The 16,967-nt window shown below is 48.3% G+C and overlaps 1 protein-coding gene across 2 annotated transcripts in view; it reads left to right on the top strand.

The window, feature by feature from the left end:
* PSAP (prosaposin) overlaps nt 1–16,967 on the top strand; it is a 33,598-nt gene that overhangs the window by 9,413 nt on the left and 7,218 nt on the right. Inside the window, exons 2-8 of one of the 2 annotated variants that reach the window (XM_010852236.1) lie at nt 8,734–8,867; nt 10,958–11,032; nt 11,629–11,754; nt 12,693–12,896; nt 13,280–13,423; nt 14,541–14,597; nt 16,957–16,965. In XM_010852236.1, coding sequence (XP_010850538.1) covers nt 8,734–8,867; nt 10,958–11,032; nt 11,629–11,754; nt 12,693–12,896; nt 13,280–13,423; nt 14,541–14,597; nt 16,957–16,965 — 749 coding nt within the window. The remainder of the gene's footprint in view (nt 1–8,733; nt 8,868–10,957; nt 11,033–11,628; nt 11,755–12,692; nt 12,897–13,279; nt 13,424–14,540; nt 14,598–16,956; nt 16,966–16,967) is intronic. The other variant, XM_010852237.1, reaches the window with a different exon arrangement.

The following is a 16,967-nucleotide window of genomic DNA, read 5'->3' as shown; positions in this document are numbered from 1 at the left end:
TCCATCTCTGATCATTAACCTAATAGGTTGGCATGTTGGCAGAGCTTTTGCTGATAGTTTATATTGGACTAGAGTGCGCTCGTTTTTTTTTCTTTTTTCTTTTTTTCAGTGTCTTTATTGGAGTATCGTTGATTGACAGTGTTGTGTTAGGACTGGATGCTCTTGAATGAAGGAGATAGGAATTTCTTTCCCCCAAATTAATTATGCCAAGTTGAATCGTTCTTTTACAGTCTTAAGATCACCTTGCCCCTCAGTGTGTGTGACCACACAGGGCCGTGTGCCTGAGCTTTCTTCACGTGGATTAATTTCTTCCTAGAATGATCGGGCTTATGAGGAAAATTTAGAAACATGGCGGCAGCGGGAGAGGAGAAACGGAAGAAAGAACCTTTGTCTTAAGAAACAGTTGATGTATGGCAAAACCAATACAATATTGTAAAGTAAAAAAAAAAATAAGTAATAATAAAAAATAAACTATGTAGAGGAAAAAAAAAAAGAAATAATAGCTTATCTGGGCCAGAGGTAATGGGATGTCAGCCTAGGGAGCTTGAAGGCTTTATTGCCACAGATTTCTTTTGTGATAAGAGGAATATTTGGACCTTACTTCCTCCAGATCAAGGCAGGCTGCCTCTTAGCTAATGCCATTCTGAATGATTAAATGGGCAGTGTTTTTATTCAGCTCTGTGGAATGTTCTCCAAAAGCAAGATCCTGTAAAGAAGAGACAAATGTTCTTTGCCGTCGAAGGTATTTGTGACACCAGCTGTTTCACCGAGTAGTCAGTGTTGACTGCATTGTATTATCTCCTTGCTCTTAGGGAATCTAAGTGCACAAATTCTCCTGAGAAATGTCTGAATGCGGGCGACCCGAGGTAGATGCTGCCCCTCCTGGGGTTCATCTCTCTTGGTTTCCTAGCAACCTGCTTGTTGCCATGGCAGTGCATTACCCAGGCATCAGATCCACTGCCCTGTGGAATGTGTGCTGAGTGTTCTGATTATTGATAACAGGGATGCTGCTTGCATTTTCTGTAACACCCTCCCCCCCCTCTTTTTTTTATAATCTCATTTGAACAGTATTTAGCTTATGTTACCGGAAATATTTAAAAAGAAAAGGTTTTATATGGCTAAAATAATAAGACTGATTGTTGTAACCAATAGGGCATAAAATACACATTCTAGGAATAATTACCCCCTTCATTCTCAGGTTGTTTTCGAAAATCTTTGTCAATTATGTTGTGTACATAGATATTTAAATATCCTTAATGAAGTTAAGCCTTAGTAAAGACTTGTCATTTGGAGACTATTTTGTTGAGTGAGGTAGATGATTAAGCTGCTATTAAAGTTAGCCGCCAGCTGACTGCAGGCAACAGAGACCTAGAATAATGGTGGCTTAAATATTATTGAACTGTTCTTATCTATCATAGTAAGTTCAGGAGCCAGGCAGTCTAGGGCTGGTATAGTGTTTCTATTTCCAAAAGAATTCAGAGACCCACATTCTTCTGGGTTAATGTTCAGCATCGGAGAAGGCAATGGCACCCCACTCCAGTGTTCTTGCCTGGAGAATCCCAGGGATGGGGGAGCCTGGTGGGCTGCCGTCTATGGGGTCACACAGTGTCGGACATGACTGAAGCGACTTAGCAGCAGCAGCAGCAGTAGTGTTCAGCATCCTTGAAGTTTAGCCCCTTTCTCTGTGGCCCATCCTGGCTGCCAGAGTTCCTGCAATCACATTTGTCTTTAAAAGTTCAGTAACCTCTGCTAACATCCACCCCATCAGCCAGAATGTGGTTTCATGGCCAGATCTTGCTAAAAGGGGAACTGGGAAATGTGGCTTTTAATTTTGGCAGCCTTATATGTAGCTAAGAATTTGTAGTTCTGTCCCTTTGAAACGGGTGGAGAATAGATACAGGGAGCAACTTGTGGTCTTTGCCACACTGGGCGATAATTGTTCCCTATGACAGGTTGTAAGATTTAACAGATTTTCCCCTGATTTTAAAGGTAACATGAAAAAAAGGTTAATTTATGCCAAAACATAAAATTAGGATGTGCCCACCTCCCTTTGTCATCCCCCCAGGTTCACCGTTAATAACAAGCTGGTTTGTCATCAGCTGAGCTTCTTAGGTACTAGGCACTGTCAGTGCTGTCTCTGCTTTCTCATTAGTCTTCCCAGAATTCCTGAGAAGAGGGCACTCTTACTTTCCATATTTTGCAGGTATTGTGGCATTAGTGAGTTGTCCGAGGCTTGGCTGTCATAGGCAGCAGAGCAGGGGTTTCTTCAGGTCTGTCTACCCCTGATCACCAGGGCAGTGATCATGGTGCCACACTGCTTCCTGCCCTTCCAGAAAAGGAGAGGTTTTGAAAGGGTTTTTAAAAAGGTGGGTTCCAGAAATATTTTGAACAGTGGCAGCTTTCTTGGGATTGGAGGGCAATCGGCCTGTAGCTGCAGTTACATGAATTGTGGAAAGCATTTCGCTGGTGCTCTTACTGGTATCTTGCTGGGCACCTCTTGTTTTCATTCATGCAGGGCTTGTTGTTTAATTCCTAGATACGCAGTGTCTGCTCCTGGACTCATTAACGGTACAGCCCGTGCTTCACTCTCCTGATTTCTGGGTCTTCATTTAGCAACCAGCAACTTCTGAGGTTGTTGGGGTGCAGCTCTCCAGGTCATTGAGGTGCCATTTAATGACCTGATTAAATGTAGAGAAAGCAAATTGAACAGCCTTAATTCAGCTATTTGTGGAATGCTTGTTCTGGGCAGGGTAGTGGACCTGAGAAAGATCTGGTTACTGCTGTGGATAGTAATAGTAATGGTGCTCATTGGACTTTCATAGCTTGCCAGCACTGCACTAACTTTGTTTTACAAATAGATTAATTTTTACAAATCCCTTGAAGTAGATACTCGTAAAAGGCCCATTTTGCAGAGTGGAAGACTAAAGTTCTGACAAGTCATGTGACTGGAAGTAATAGAGCCATGATCTGAACCTTCACTGATTTCAGAGCCAGTCTGGTAGGGGATAATGTAGATAAATTAAGATTCCGGAGATGGTAAGGAATGATGGTTGAGAGAGTAGTACTCTGGCAGTTGAAAGTGCATAGTTTTGTCATCGTGTTTCTCAAAACAACCTAGTAAAATCCTCACTTAACCGATGAAAAACAAACTCAGAAGGATAATGGTTTGCTTGAGGTCATTTGGACAGGTCTTGCAGGCAGATCTTATTTTCTTTTCAGTAAACCACGTTTTAACTTAGGGGATATGTCGCTTTAGAAGCTTCACTCTAAACTTGGGATTTAGTTCCTTCTCACTTAAGAAGTCGTCATGAGAGCACCCGAAACGTACATGGTTATGGTCAGCTCTCCCCGCTCCCCGCTCCCAGGCTTACTGAGGATTTTTGGTCAGAGTCTGGAGCTGCTGCAAGCAAAGCCCATGGCTGATCGGCTCATGGCAACTGTTCTCAAGACAGTAGAATTCCATTGCAGCCCATCTTTGATGACTTACATGTGGAGTGGTTTAGAACACATCTGCTTATTTTCTTCTAAGCCTGGGGAATAAAAAGGGAATAGAGCACCCACCCCTTTCCTAAGGGAATAACAATTGAAGTCTTTAAAAACAAAACCAAAACCCTGTTCTAATAAAATGGAACTTGCCTGTGGTGTGTAGTGACTCTGAGGCCATTGTTTGTCTGACTTCAGCCCACCAGTGCTTGTCACCGAGGGCTCGAATGCCAGGCCCTTGAACTAAGAAGTATGGTGCTTGCTTCACCCTGAGCAGTGATCCTACTTAGTATGACTGACTGAAGTCAGAAATCTCCAGGGGGTCAGGCAGACATTCTAAGAACTTTCTTCGAGTTCAGCCTGTTGCCTCAGAGAAGGAAGTTGGTATTTGGGGGCAGTGTGGGAAGATCAAAATAGAGATGAAAGCTTTGCTGGGAACATGTTTTGAGAAATAACACCTAAGAAAGTAGTTTAGGGTAATTTCAACATTGGTTATGTGTAAATACTGAATGTCATTTGCCTCGTTATTATGAGAGTGAAGACTTGAAGCCCCTAGAGGTCCCCCCCGCTCACCACTCAGGATCCCTCTTATACAGAATCCGTCACAGGTTGGGCATTTCCTTTGCTTGGTTGCTCCTGCTCTTGGCAAGGTCATCATGTAATGAGCCAACCCACTGCCTTTTTATGTCCTGTGGATGTTAGTGTTTCTTACCTTGAGCTGCGGTCTGCTTCCCTTCACCTCTCCCCACTGCGCTGAGGTCTGAGGTCTGGGGTCTGCCCCCGTGTCCGAGGTGGAAGGTGTCCTTGGCCTGTGATGGTAACTGTGCATGTCCTGGAAACCTTTCGTTTCCCAGCAGAACGTCTCCAGTCTCCCGGGGGCCTCACCTTCCCACCTGTGCACCCCTCACTGTCCCAGGAAGTAGGCACACACCCGTCTGTGCTCTGCCTGCCTGTGCCCCCGGGTCCTCCCCCACCTCCGTCCTCGTGCTGTTGGCTCTTGCTGCCCTGTTCTGTCTTCCGGCTGCGCAGACTTCAGATTGAAACCTAACCCGGAGGGTTTTATTTGTCCAGCTGTCCCCTTCTCTCCTTGCTGCCCCGCTCCCTGCTTGGTCTTTCTGGGTGGAGCCTTGCGCTCCATTAGGTGCCCGTCATCCGGATCTCCCGCCTCCCTCTCGCTTCTCCCACATCCCACCTGGAGACACTAGCGTGTGCTGTCACCCAAAGGACCCATCACAAGGGCGGAGTGCCAGCTGGGGCCCTTCCCAGTGGGCCTGAGGTCTGCTGCAGCCCGGCTCCTGAGAAGAGAAAGCCTGGTGCTGTGCCTTTATAAAGAGCACTGCTCCCCACTTCGCGCACCCCGCACACACTCCCGCCCCCGCCCCCTGTCTCTCCTTAGATAGTCTTTCAGGTGCCACTTCATTTTCAGTTTGGAAGAAGCCGCCCCAGGCAGTTTGGCATCCTCCTTGCTGCTCCCAGGCCGGCACTGCAGTGTCTGTCCCTTCTGCTCTGGGGTCCAGGAGTCTGTCTGTCTTCACCTTGATCTCGCACCCAAGGGCCCTGTGCTTGTCTCAGTGGGGCTGATGATTACATCTTCATCTTAGTTGTTCTCCCACTTCTGTGGAGAAAAACCACGCTTACCGCTAGAGCTTGCTCTGTGCACAGCTGTTGAGAGCCCCTTGAAAGGGGTGTGAGGGTTTTGTGTACAAGAGCATTTTCTGGGGAAAGGATCTGTGTCTGAAACTTGTTCTGACCCACTGTTTGGTTCCAGGAGACCAGCTCCTGGAATAAGCTCCGAACCTCAGCAGGTAGCTCGCTGGCATCACCAGGCTTGTTTGAGCCTTGTTACCAACCTGAGAAAACGCAGTTGTTTCCGGTCATCTTAGGAAATCCCGCCACAGGCCATCTTAATAATATGCACCTATGTAAATTTGGCTTTAGGTTGGAGGTAAATGGGGATGTCTAGCTGAGAACTGAATTTCTAGGAGCTGGGACTTCATTTTCATTTCTCAGTGCCCATGAAGTCTCTTAGGTGTGGATCAGGTGACCTCCTAGGTCTACCAGATGGGCTACCTTGCATCTTTTATCTCTAATTCTGAGGTGCAGGCTTGTTACTACTCAGTAACTGTTGGAATTGGGAAATGACCTTGGGTTCTTGCTAGCTTGACCGATATCAGATAAAAGGGGCTACTTTTTAAATTTAGAATGGCTTGGCCAAAACAAGTAGCAAAGTCTTTAGAGCAGGGGGTTACTGCTTCAGGTTCCTAAGGGAGTAAACAAGTACAAAGCATTCTTGCTGCCTGGGCCTGTGATGGTGCATCCTGTTCCTGAAACCTGATAGATTTCGGTCAGTTCCTAGCTGGGAGAGTCGGGTGAAGGTTGTCTGGGACTGTGTATTTGTAAGGATGGAGAATGGTGGTCGGGCCCTGTGCAGGCAGTGCTGTTCACTGGCCCTGCTTTTGTCTGCTGAGGTCCGTCCTGCTTCTCTGTACCACTCTGTGTTCCTTTGTGCAGAGACTCGTTTTGCAGGCTCCTGTTGGTAATTTGCGTTCCCTGTGTGGAGATGGAAGCAGGCAGTGTGTTTTCATGGGTACCGTTCAGGAGAACCCCGAGACCAGTGCCTGGGAGGAGCGTGGGAGGTGCTAGTGGTAGCCCCCGGTCTGGGGCTGTCTCTGTGGCCCCCTCACGGCTCAGAGCCCTTACCCTCGTGACTCCGCCCGCTCCGCCGTCCCTGCCTGCAGCTGAGGGCCCAGCCCCGCTCGGCTCTGTTAGGGTTCACTATCTGGGGAGTGTGGTGCTGTTGTGAACCTGGCACGTGTCTTCCCACAGAGACCAAACCAGACCAACAGCTTTTGGCATGCGGCCAGTTCTGTTGAGCTCATGAACTGGTTGTGGGTTGTGATGTTTTTGCTCCGAAAGGTCAGAGAGGGCTGTAATCTGGGCAGCAGGTTGGGAATTTGTTTGTTGGTGTCTGAAGGGGCACACATCATCTGACTTGAGCTTTGTGGTAATGTGCGACTCCCATCTTTGCATGAATAGTTTGTGGAACTATAACTAGACTTGAATGCTAGTAAAGTGTTACAGCAATGGCATTTCCTTCCTTACGGAGGGAGAGCGCCTGCCACCCTCATTGTGTGTAGCCCATGGTGGGAGGGTGGGTGTGAGAGAGAGAGGTGTCTGTAGAATTTGCCGTGTCCTCTCGGTTTACTGGGTGAAGCAGCATGATGCCTGAGGTGCTAAATCTGTTTGTTTCACGGCTCTGGGGTTTTCTTCCCAGACCCCCACCAAATGTTTTCTGTTTGCAATAGAAGTTCAGCCCTGTCATGATATATGCTGGAATTTGACCCCTGGGCGGTCGTCCATCTACGTGCAGCCTGATATAATCTGTAGTTTCCTAGTGAGGTGTGAATGTGAGAGTTTTCTTGCTGTTTTTCAGTTACAGAATTAAGGAATACCATAGCAATGGCAGCCCACTCCAGTACTCTTGCCTGGAAAATCCCATGGACGGAGGAGCCTGGTGGGCTGCAGTCCATGGGGTCGCTAGGAGTCGGACATGACTGAGCGACTTCACTTTCACTTTTCACTTTCATGCATTGGAGAAGGAAATGGCAACCCACTCCAGTGTTCTTGCCTGGAGAATCCCAGGGACGGGGGAGCCTGGTGGGCTGCCGTCTATGGGGTCGCACAGAGTCGGACACGACTGAAGTGACTTAGCAGCAGCAGCATAGACCTGTTCTAAGAAACACACAAGCGCTCTCAGGCAGTTTATAAAGTATTGTTTAAAAATTACACACACACAACATGCCATTGGGAATTAAATAATTTAGCCAACCACATTGTTTTATTTTCTGATTTTTGTAAAACCCCAATTTCGTATTCTTTTTGAAATTTTTTGGTTTGACATACGTCATCTTTATAAGTATACTTAGCAGCTGCATATTTTGGTGAGAATATCACTAGTTTCCCCTGATTTTTTGACCATTTGGCTTACATCTGCCTTTTTTTAATATCGTAAATTTTACTTAATATATATACTTATGTGTGTCGATTTTACCTGTTAAATTACTGTATTTCCCGACAGTGTTTTATTGGAAGTGGACTTTTGAAGAGGAATTTCTCTCTCCAGTTCTTAAAATATATTAATACATTTTGAGAAATGCTTACCAGTCACACTGCTGTCAGTCTTATAATAATGCATTTTTACCACAAATTTGTCACTGTTTTGTGACAAGGTTTTTGTCTCCCCTTGGCTATTCAGACATATGGCGCCTTCTCACTTTAACCTGCGTTTCTTTGGTCCCAGGTGACTCTTTTTATTTTTTGCTAATCCCGTTTCTGTGGCTGTGACGTCCATGCGAGTACTTGCCTTGTTACACCATAGATGAAACTCCATGCGTGCAACTGGTTTCAAGTGGGCACACATACACTTTGTGATATCTCAGTGGCTATGTAGTCTTGTTTTTTGCTAGTTGATTTGTTTATATGCAGAAACTCACCCAGCTGATTTATAAAGGGTCTTGTCTACTACAACAACATTCAGTTCATTCGCTTAATCGTGTCTGACTCTCTGCGACCCCATGGGCTGCAGCACGCCAGGCTTCCCTGTCCATCACCAACTCCTGGAGCTTGCTCAAACTCCTGTCCATTGAGTCGGTGACGCCATCCAGCCATCGCATCCTCGGTCATCCCCTTCTCCTGCCTTCAGTCTTTCCCAGCATCAGAGTCTCTTCCAGTGAGTCAGTTCTTCGTATCAGGTGGCCAAAAATATCAGCATCAGTCCTTCCAATGAATATTCAGGGCTAATTTCCTTTAGGATTTACTGAGAATGCAAGAGCCATTGTTTTTTAGGCTATGAATCTTGGTGGTCTCATTACAGTTTTTTAAGCTTTGGCTAGTTTTCATTCTGTAGAAGTTTGAATCTTGTTTTTAAACCTGCCAGTCTTTTATTTTTTGATTTCTTTCTTTACTTCGTGGAAGTTTCTAATGATTAAAATGACTGGTCTGTTGCCTGATACTGTTCTAAAAACAGTGGTCGAGGAAAACCGTTACTGAAACCAGTGAACCAGATGGGTAGTCCCTCCCCACGCGGGACACAGGAGGCAGTACAGCTCCTCGGCTGTGTGACTCGCGTCTCCCGTAGCTGGGCAGGGGCGGCCGAGTGTTCCCACAGAATGCCAGGGCCCTATCCCGGGGCAGCGAGGGAGGCGGGCCTCGTGGGAGTGGGCCACGTGCTCACGCTGGTTCTGCTTGCAGCTCTCGCCAGCCCCGTCCTGGGCCTGAGGGAATGTACCAGAGGCTCGGCCGTGTGGTGCCAGAATGTGAAGACGGCGGCCGACTGCGGGGCCGTGCAGCACTGCCTGCAGACCGTCTGGAGCAAACCGACTGTGGTGAGTGTCGTCTGGAACGGCTGCCCGCAGTGCAGCGCTCTCTCCTGCCTCCTCTTGTTTGCTCCTCCCCATGACCCTGGGGAGGCAGGACCTGTTTGTCAGGGGCGCTGGGCGGGGTACCCACAGGGAGTGATGGAGGGCTGGCGTGGGGAGGCCCCCCTCTGCCAGTCAGTCATGTCTTCATGCGCAGATGGGCAGGAGGCCTCCGCATGTGCCCCACTCTGTGCTCTCTGCCCCAGATAAGGTGTGGCTGCCATTCCCGGGGCTGCACCCATGGGTACAGCTCTGCCCTTGTCACTCATCAAAGTAGATGCTAAGCTTTTGAAAATCTTTTCCCCCTCTTTTGCTATTTTCTCTCTCTGCCTCTCAAACAGGCACATCATTGATTCAGACCCTAGAGCTTGGTAGCTGTCGAAATTTATTTCCAGTTACAGCCAACCTGGAAAAGATGCCACTGATTTTTCATCTGAGCAGTGATAAATATATAGCACATTAATGTGGGAAAACTCTTGAGATGACAGACCTCAAGTGCGCACTGCACGCAGTCTGAACCTTCTCAGGAGACGCCCAAGCTCTGCTGCTGAGTCAGCCGACTCTGGGAAGTGCTTCCACCCATGGTACAAGCCAGCTTTGACTGTGTGGAGCCTGAAGTCTTAACACTTGTCTGTGGCTCCTAGTACTTCACTAAGAGAAGAAGAGTTAATTAAATAACACTGCTCTTTAAGTTTCTGAATTCACTCTTGACCTGCCATCTGTGGCCAAAATTTCAGATTTTGTTTCTCATTTGCTTCTGGTCTTGTTTTTAATACTGCTTCCTCTTTTGAAGTTTAGTGTGTCATGAGGGGAGCTTTTTAGATCTCTCTCTCTCGACAGGGCAGTCTTAATGGACATCTGAACCTCACGGGCACTCATTCAGGATGGCCGAGTGGCCCCATGCATGGGATTAGCCTGATTAGGTCTGAAGGTTCAAGGCAGTTTCTCTAAATGCAGCTGAATTCACAGGTGTTCCTTTATCTCACCTGTGTCAGTTGAGACGTGTCAGTTCCTTCTTCATGGGTCGAGAATCAGTTGACGTACAGAAGGGAACACCCCACAAGCTTTGAGGACTGGCTAGACTTTGCATGGTCCTGGGTCACGGAGGGGTGCCAGGTTTTCCGTCTCTGAGCTCTGCAGTGGTGACGTGTGGCCCCCACTGGCGTGCAGCACGGCCCAGGAGGTGGAAAGCAGATGAAGGGCTGGCAGTGGCGTCAGTGTGAGTGTGCAGAGGGTCTGGCTGGGCCTGTTTCCCTGCCTTCCCCTCCTTTCTCTGCACCACAGTACCAATTTTCTCTGATTTTTGCTACTCTGATTTCCAGTTGGTTTTTATTTTTTTTTTTCCAGTTGGTTTTTAAAAGTAGTTATTTACTTAGGCTTCCCTTGTGGTTCAGCTGGTAAAAGAATCTGCCTGCAGTGCAGGAGACTGGGTTCGATCCCTGGGTTGGGAAGATCCGCTGGAGAAGGGAAAGGCTACCCACTGCAGTATTCTGGCCTGAAGAATTCCAGGGGCTGTATAGTCTATGCAGTCACAAAGCGTCGGATATGACAGAGTGACTTTCACGTCACTTAGCCAGGTCTTGGTTGCAGCAAGCAGGATCTTCAGTGGACGTGAGCAAATTCTTGGTTGTGGCATGTGGGATGTGGTGCCCTGACCAGGGGTCAAACCCAGGCCCCCCTGCATTGGGAGCATGGAGTCTTAGCCACTGGACCACCGTGGAAATCCCTCCAGCTGATAGATTTCGAGCCTCAGTTTCCTCACAGGTGTGCTGTGAGCAGGTATATGAAGTGTGGCTGGCGCCAGGCGCACTGAGCGCGGCGCCGAGGGGTGGGGGGCACTCTGTGCCTCCCATAGGAGCGTGGAGTAGTGATCGGCACACCTGATCCTCCCCTGTGGTGTCCGTGCTTCTCACCTGGGTTGGGGACTGGCCTGTGCCGTGTGTCAGAGGTGGCCCTGGCTGGATGGAGTGAGAAAGAAGGCCGCGGTGATCTTCAGCCACGTGCAGTGTGAGTTTTGTCTTACAAATACAGACCTCTCTTGTGTTCTTTCCTCTTAGAAATCTCTTCCCTGCGACATATGCAAAGATGTCATCACTGCAGCTGGTAACCTGTTGAAGGACAACGCCACCGAGGTGGGCCGCCACAGTGTGTGTGGCCGTGTGTGAGTGGCGGCTGTGTGGCTGTGCATCGGTTCCTCACAGAGCTGTGATTCTGGGGTCCAACTGGGAATGGTCTAGGCCCAGGTGGGAAATAACTGTCCCATGGGCCACAGACTGTTTCTGTCACATGATCCCCCCACCCCCGTCCTTTAGAAACGTAAGAACCTTTCTCAGCCGCCGGCTGTACAAAAACAAGCTGTGGGCACTAGTTTGCTGACTCCTGAGCTCAGCATTAAATGCCCTTGGTTGACAGGGAGTTTGTATCACATGCTGTTAACCTTTAGGTTCATTTTTTGGCGATTTCTGCTCAGAGTTCCCTGTGCCTGTCAGACTGCAGGTCCGAGCATCTCTGTTTTTTTTTTAATTTTTTTATTTTTTTAGCATCTCTGTTTTGAATAGCGCTCGCGTCTGCTTTCTGCCTCATTGGTCTAACAGAGCCATGGCTCCTCACTAGCCCTCTCCCATGTCCTTTTCCCTGAGGGCCGCTGGAGCTGGAGGGCCTCTTGCATTCTGTCCGTTGGCGGAGAAGAGGTCCATTCTGGTCTGACTCTTGCCTCTGTCCTCTCTAGCAAGAGATCCTCGTGTACTTGGAGAGGACCTGTGACTGGCTCCCTAAGCCGAACATGTCTGCCTCCTGCAAGGAGATCGTCGACTCATACCTCCCAGTCATCCTGGACATGATTAAAGGACAGATGGTATGTGATGGAGAAGAGCCTCTTTTTTTAGGGCACCTCTGAAGCCAGGGGAGGTTCCAGATCAGGTTACAGTGACCACAATGGAGAGTTCATTGGTAGATTAGGATTTTGTCAACAGATCTTTTCTACAGTTTTAATATCCAGAATGGCTTTGGCACAGCAGGCCACTCAGCTTGTAATGGTCAAGGGTTGGGGAGGGCATAGGAAATACGGGAAGTCATAGAATTATTGAGGGAATGTAAACTGGTGTAACAGTTATAGGTGTTGGTTTGATAACTCATGTCAGCCATAAGGATGCTTGACTTTCATTTAGTAAGTATCTGTTATGCATAAACCGCATGTCATAGGTTGGGTTTTCAGCAAGGAACAAGGAGCCAAGTTTGTGAATTTGGAAGAACTCTAAAAACCTCTAGTGGGGCGGGGGTGTCCTGGGCGGGGACCACAGTTTTGGTGTGGAAAGCAGGGCTCACCACAAGACCTCAGGCCATGTTCCAGCATTGCCGGTGCAGTGGGGAGTCCTGGAAGGGGTTCACGGGAGAAGCGACAGGATCCTTGTTCAGAGGGGTTGATCTGGGTCCCACCAATGGGGAGCTCCGAGAGGGGAAGCTGGCGGGACGGTCAGGTATGAGATGTGAGGCGGGTGGGGGAGGCGGAGAGCCGCACGTTGTCTTAGAGGATAAATGGACTAGACCTGCTGGTGGATGGGGCTGCAGGCAAGGGGAGAGTTAGTCGTGCCTTCCAGGTTTGTGGCCCGTGCCTCTGGGAGGACGGTGGTAGCATCATTTGTTAAAATGGAGCTGCGGAGGGTTGAGTGGTTCAGTTTGAGGTGCCTGTGAGCTGGGCATGGGCACGTGAGTCAAGCAGGGAGAATTCTGAGGCACCAGGTGGCCTGTTTGCTTCTGGGGCAAGGGTTTCCATTTGGGCCTCTTTCCCCCCAGAGCCATCCCGGGGAGGTGTGCTCCGCTCTCAACCTGTGTGAGTCTCTTCAGAAGCACCTGGCGGAGCTGAATCACCAGAAACAACTCGAGTCCAATCAGATCCCGGAGCTGGATATGGCTGAGGTGGTGGCTCCCTTCATGGCCAACATCCCCTTCCTCCTGTACCCTCAGGACGGCTCCCACAGCAAGCCCCAGCCCAAGAAGGTGAGGCGCCGGGCCAGGCTGCTCAGGGCCCTGTTTGGGGTTGGGGTGGAACCAGACCTGAGACACAGAAGGGGCAATGTGTACAGTTCTGAACCCGGGGCCTCATTCCTTCACCTGACTCCACAGTTACCCCAGCCACCCTTCAAATGGTTGAGCCACGGAGATTCTGAAGAACTGGGATGTTTAACATGCCCCCTTTCCTGTTAAGTTTCACTGTGATAAATGCCTGCATGGTTTTAAACTTCAGTCACTTTAGAGCCTATAAAAGCACGTTAGGAACTGTTTAGGGACTCACTTCTAGTGCTATAGTATGAGCATGTAGGAGTCTGAATACCCTGAGCTGTTTAAGGAGGGTGTAGAGCCTAACCACCCCGTCTGTCTAGGCTAATGGGAACGTCTGCCAGGACTGCATTCAGCTGGTAACCGACGTCCAGGAAGCTCTGAGGACCAACTCCACCTTCGTCGAGGCCTTGGTGGACCACGCTAAGGAGGAGTGCGACCGCCTGGGGCCTGGCATGTCCGACATGGTGAGCCTTGCCTCCTGCATCGCAGGGTGCTCTGGGCCAGGGAGCTGGGCTCTGGAGATAGGAGTGGGACAGCCAAGAAAGCTCACTTCTGGGGTACCACTTCAGGTTCCACCTAAGGGCCCTGAGGAAGAGATCGTTCTTCTTTTCTCTCAGTTGCCACGTGTGTGAGGAACAAGAATAGAACCACGTAGAACCCTGGTTTGAAAGGTTGGGCTGTCGTATGTTCATAACTGTGTTGTCCCTGCCACCCGCAGGGCGGTTCCCTGGGGGAAGCTCAGGCCCCTGGATGGCAGGAGGCTCGCCCAGCACCCCTTCTTTAACTCTGGAGGATGTTGGTCCTGTGGACTCAGAAATTCTGTTAGCTCCACGAAGGTTTTATTTCTTGGACCCTGTTGACATTAACCACACTCATGAGATTGACATCTAAAACCAAATGCTGTTTAATGCCCGACAACTTGGAAGCTAAACCTCTGTTAGACCTGGACTCCTGGGTCTGGGTTCTAGAGCCACCTTTCCAGGTGGAGCTCTGGAAGCTAAGGGTCCCTTTCTGTCCACGTAAACCTGGGACACTCTTAGCCTCATTGAAGAGTCTTTGTATGTTTGCTATGTCAGTTGGCTTCCCCAGACTAACCTCTCTGAGGGCTGTTATATCACCCTCCGTTTTCTTGCTTATAGACGCTTCATAGTCATGACCAGAGGATCTGCAAGAAATACCTAGATATTTATGAAAATCATTATAACTTAACTGGATTATACTAGATTTAAACTTTATAATCCTGTCTAAGAACATGTTAAATGAATTTGGGAAGTAATCTCAAATTGATCAGTGTATCTCACAGTTACCCTAAATTGCCCCTGAGTAGTTGCTGTGTGACCTTGGGGAAAGCAAGGGCCATAAAAGGAGATTGGAGGACCTCATCTCTAAGGGCCTTTGGAAAACATTTTCAAAACACTTTGCCATTTTTTGTCTTATTGAGGCTGCCCAGAATAGACATTGATAGGATTCTGCTCTTGGAAACCTGCCTTGATATTTGCATATTGATACTGTCGGAAAGGCTGGCGTGTTGGTATATTGTTATAGCAGTGTTTTACTAAAAGTGTGTTTCTGTCTCTCCAGTGCAAGAACTACATCAACCAGTATTCGGAAGTTGCTATCCAAATGGTGATGCATATGGTAGGTAGCATTTCTCTTTGTCTCAGGCTGTGACTTCTAGGATTTTGAAAGTTGTACAGTTTATTTTTCCTTTTTTACCTTTGAGTACTGAATTAAACCAAAAGGAGCCCTCTTTGACCACCTACAGTTTAGTACCGCCCCCTCGCGTTCCCCGGGCCGGGGAAGGGCGGGAGCAGCCTGACCTCGGGACTGCCGTGGTGGCTTCCTGGCGGCCTGTTTGCCTCTGTGTCTGTGAGCCGGCCATCAGATTTCTGGTATCTGGCCTCATTCTGGGACCCGTGGGAAAAGCTGCTCTGTAGCTTGGCCAGGCCTGAGGATTGCTCTGTTGTAGCCTGAGTTCTGAACGAGGAGAATCCACCTCCCACGGTTGGTCCTCGCTCTGCAGCAGTGTCGGCTGCGGCTGCTGCTTGAGCCCGTAACCGCTGCCCTTGCTTCTGATACATCCAGGTGGTTGGGGGTGGTCCTCCACTATTAGAGGCAGAAAACATCCATCGCGTGGAGGGAAGCCGGCTAGCTCCATGCAGGGAACGGTACAGAGCAGGGTGGTCTGAAGGCACCCTCACACAGGGAAGATGCCCTGGCCTCGTAGGATCTATCTGATCCGCAGCGGGTGAGGGGTGGGTTGTATTTAATACTGCTTTCTCTCTGTCATGCTGACTTCCTAACTGCGTTGAGATTGGCCTACAGTTCTTAAGTTTGTTCTCTAACCAGGGATCAGAAAGCCATGGCCTGGTAGTTTTATTGGAGTATAGTGATACCCATATTTGCACTGTAATAGTAGGATTGAGCAGTTAAGACCTTAGGGCTGTAACGCCTAAGTGAGTTACTCTCTGGCCCTGATCTGACCACTCAGGGGTTCCATCAGGCATAATAGAATTTTTGTGGAAATATTACTCACACCCTGCCTTGTTCTAAAAATAGTTTAAAGGCAAAGGGCTTTTGCATACAAAGACATGCTGCTAAAGCAGGAAAAAATAAGCCTTTGATGTGGCATGGTCTAGTTAAGTGCTTCGTCACAGCTAACAAAATATTTTTATTATTTTTAAAAATCATGCTGTATAGACATATTTGGAAATAGGGATAATTACCCGTATTTTTGCATTTTTGTCTAAACTCGTCTTGGTCATTAAATATACTGCATGTACAATTGCTAAATGGCTGCATAATATTTCCGCTGTACAGATAAAATTCCTTATGGCTGGTGTTGAGGTTGTTTTCAGGTTTGCTCTTAGGATAAACCGTATGATGAACATCTGTAGAGCCAAAGAGGTAGACATGCACATCCCTGTTTTTTCCCCTCAAGATAGGTGAATGGTAAGTAAGACTGGATTGCTGAGTAAAGGGCAAGGCTTTGGTGCGCGGGCTTGCCTCGAAGACGCCACAGGTTTAGTTTCGGACCACTGCAGTACAGCGAATCAGATCAGGATAAAGTGAGTCAAACGGATATTTTGGCTTTCAAAAAAATTTCATTTGAAATTTCATATGAAAGTTACGTTTGTACCACACTCTGTGAAATATGCAGTAGCATTAGGTTTAAAGAAACAATGTATATACCTTAAATAAAAATACTTTATTGCTAAAAAATACTACCACGGAAGCCTTTAATAGTAGTAACATTAGAGATTATTGATCACACAGATCACCTTAACTAGTAAGATAAAAAATTTGAAGTACTGCAAGAATTACCAAAATATGACACAGAGACATGCAGTGAGCAAATGTAACAGAGGGGGTCAGTAGACTTGCTTGAAGCAAGGTTGCCCCAAACCTTCAATTTGTGTAACCTGTGACGCTCACCAAACTGAGGCATGCCTGCATTGTCAGACCAGCCTTCCAGGCTGGCATTTGGCCACCTGGGGGCAGTCTGCCCTGAGACCTGGGCCAGGGCTCCATGGCCTCTCTGGGTGTATTTGATGTTCTAAGACGGTGCTCTGATTTGAGCAGCCCCGTGTCTTGTTCCCGGCTGCTCATCACCAGCCTGAGGCGAGAGCCTTGCAGGCGAGGTGGGCTTGGCTTCTGAGCTAGGAGAGCCCTTCATAACTGGTGCTTTCCGGGGACTTGCTGCTCAGGGTTCCGATTCGTTGTCAGGGACAAGGGGACAGTGCACAGACAGGCTGGACAGTGTGGTCTGACCCTTGAAGGGAGAGCAGCTTTCAGGCCCCCATGTGCAGGCAGTAGTAGGCTCAAGGAAGGTTGTTGATAGATGCCTGAAAGGGCATTTCCCCTAAACTTCCGGTGACAGACGTTTTTACACCTAGTTAACTGCTTGATTATTGTTGTTTTAATTTTTTCTTAACTGTTGTGTCCTTTCCTTTATTTTCATCTCCAATTTCCTGTTTTTTTTTTTTTTGTTCAACAGCAGGATCAGGT

The sequence above is a fragment of the Bison bison genome, unplaced genomic scaffold (genome assembly GCF_000754665.1).
Source record: "Bison bison bison isolate TAMUID 2011002044 unplaced genomic scaffold, Bison_UMD1.0 scf7180017864309, whole genome shotgun sequence".
Taxonomy (NCBI): Eukaryota; Metazoa; Chordata; class Mammalia; order Artiodactyla; family Bovidae; genus Bison; species Bison bison.
The sequence above is the reverse complement of the archived record's forward strand: the minus strand, read 5'-3'. Positions and strand labels throughout refer to the sequence as shown.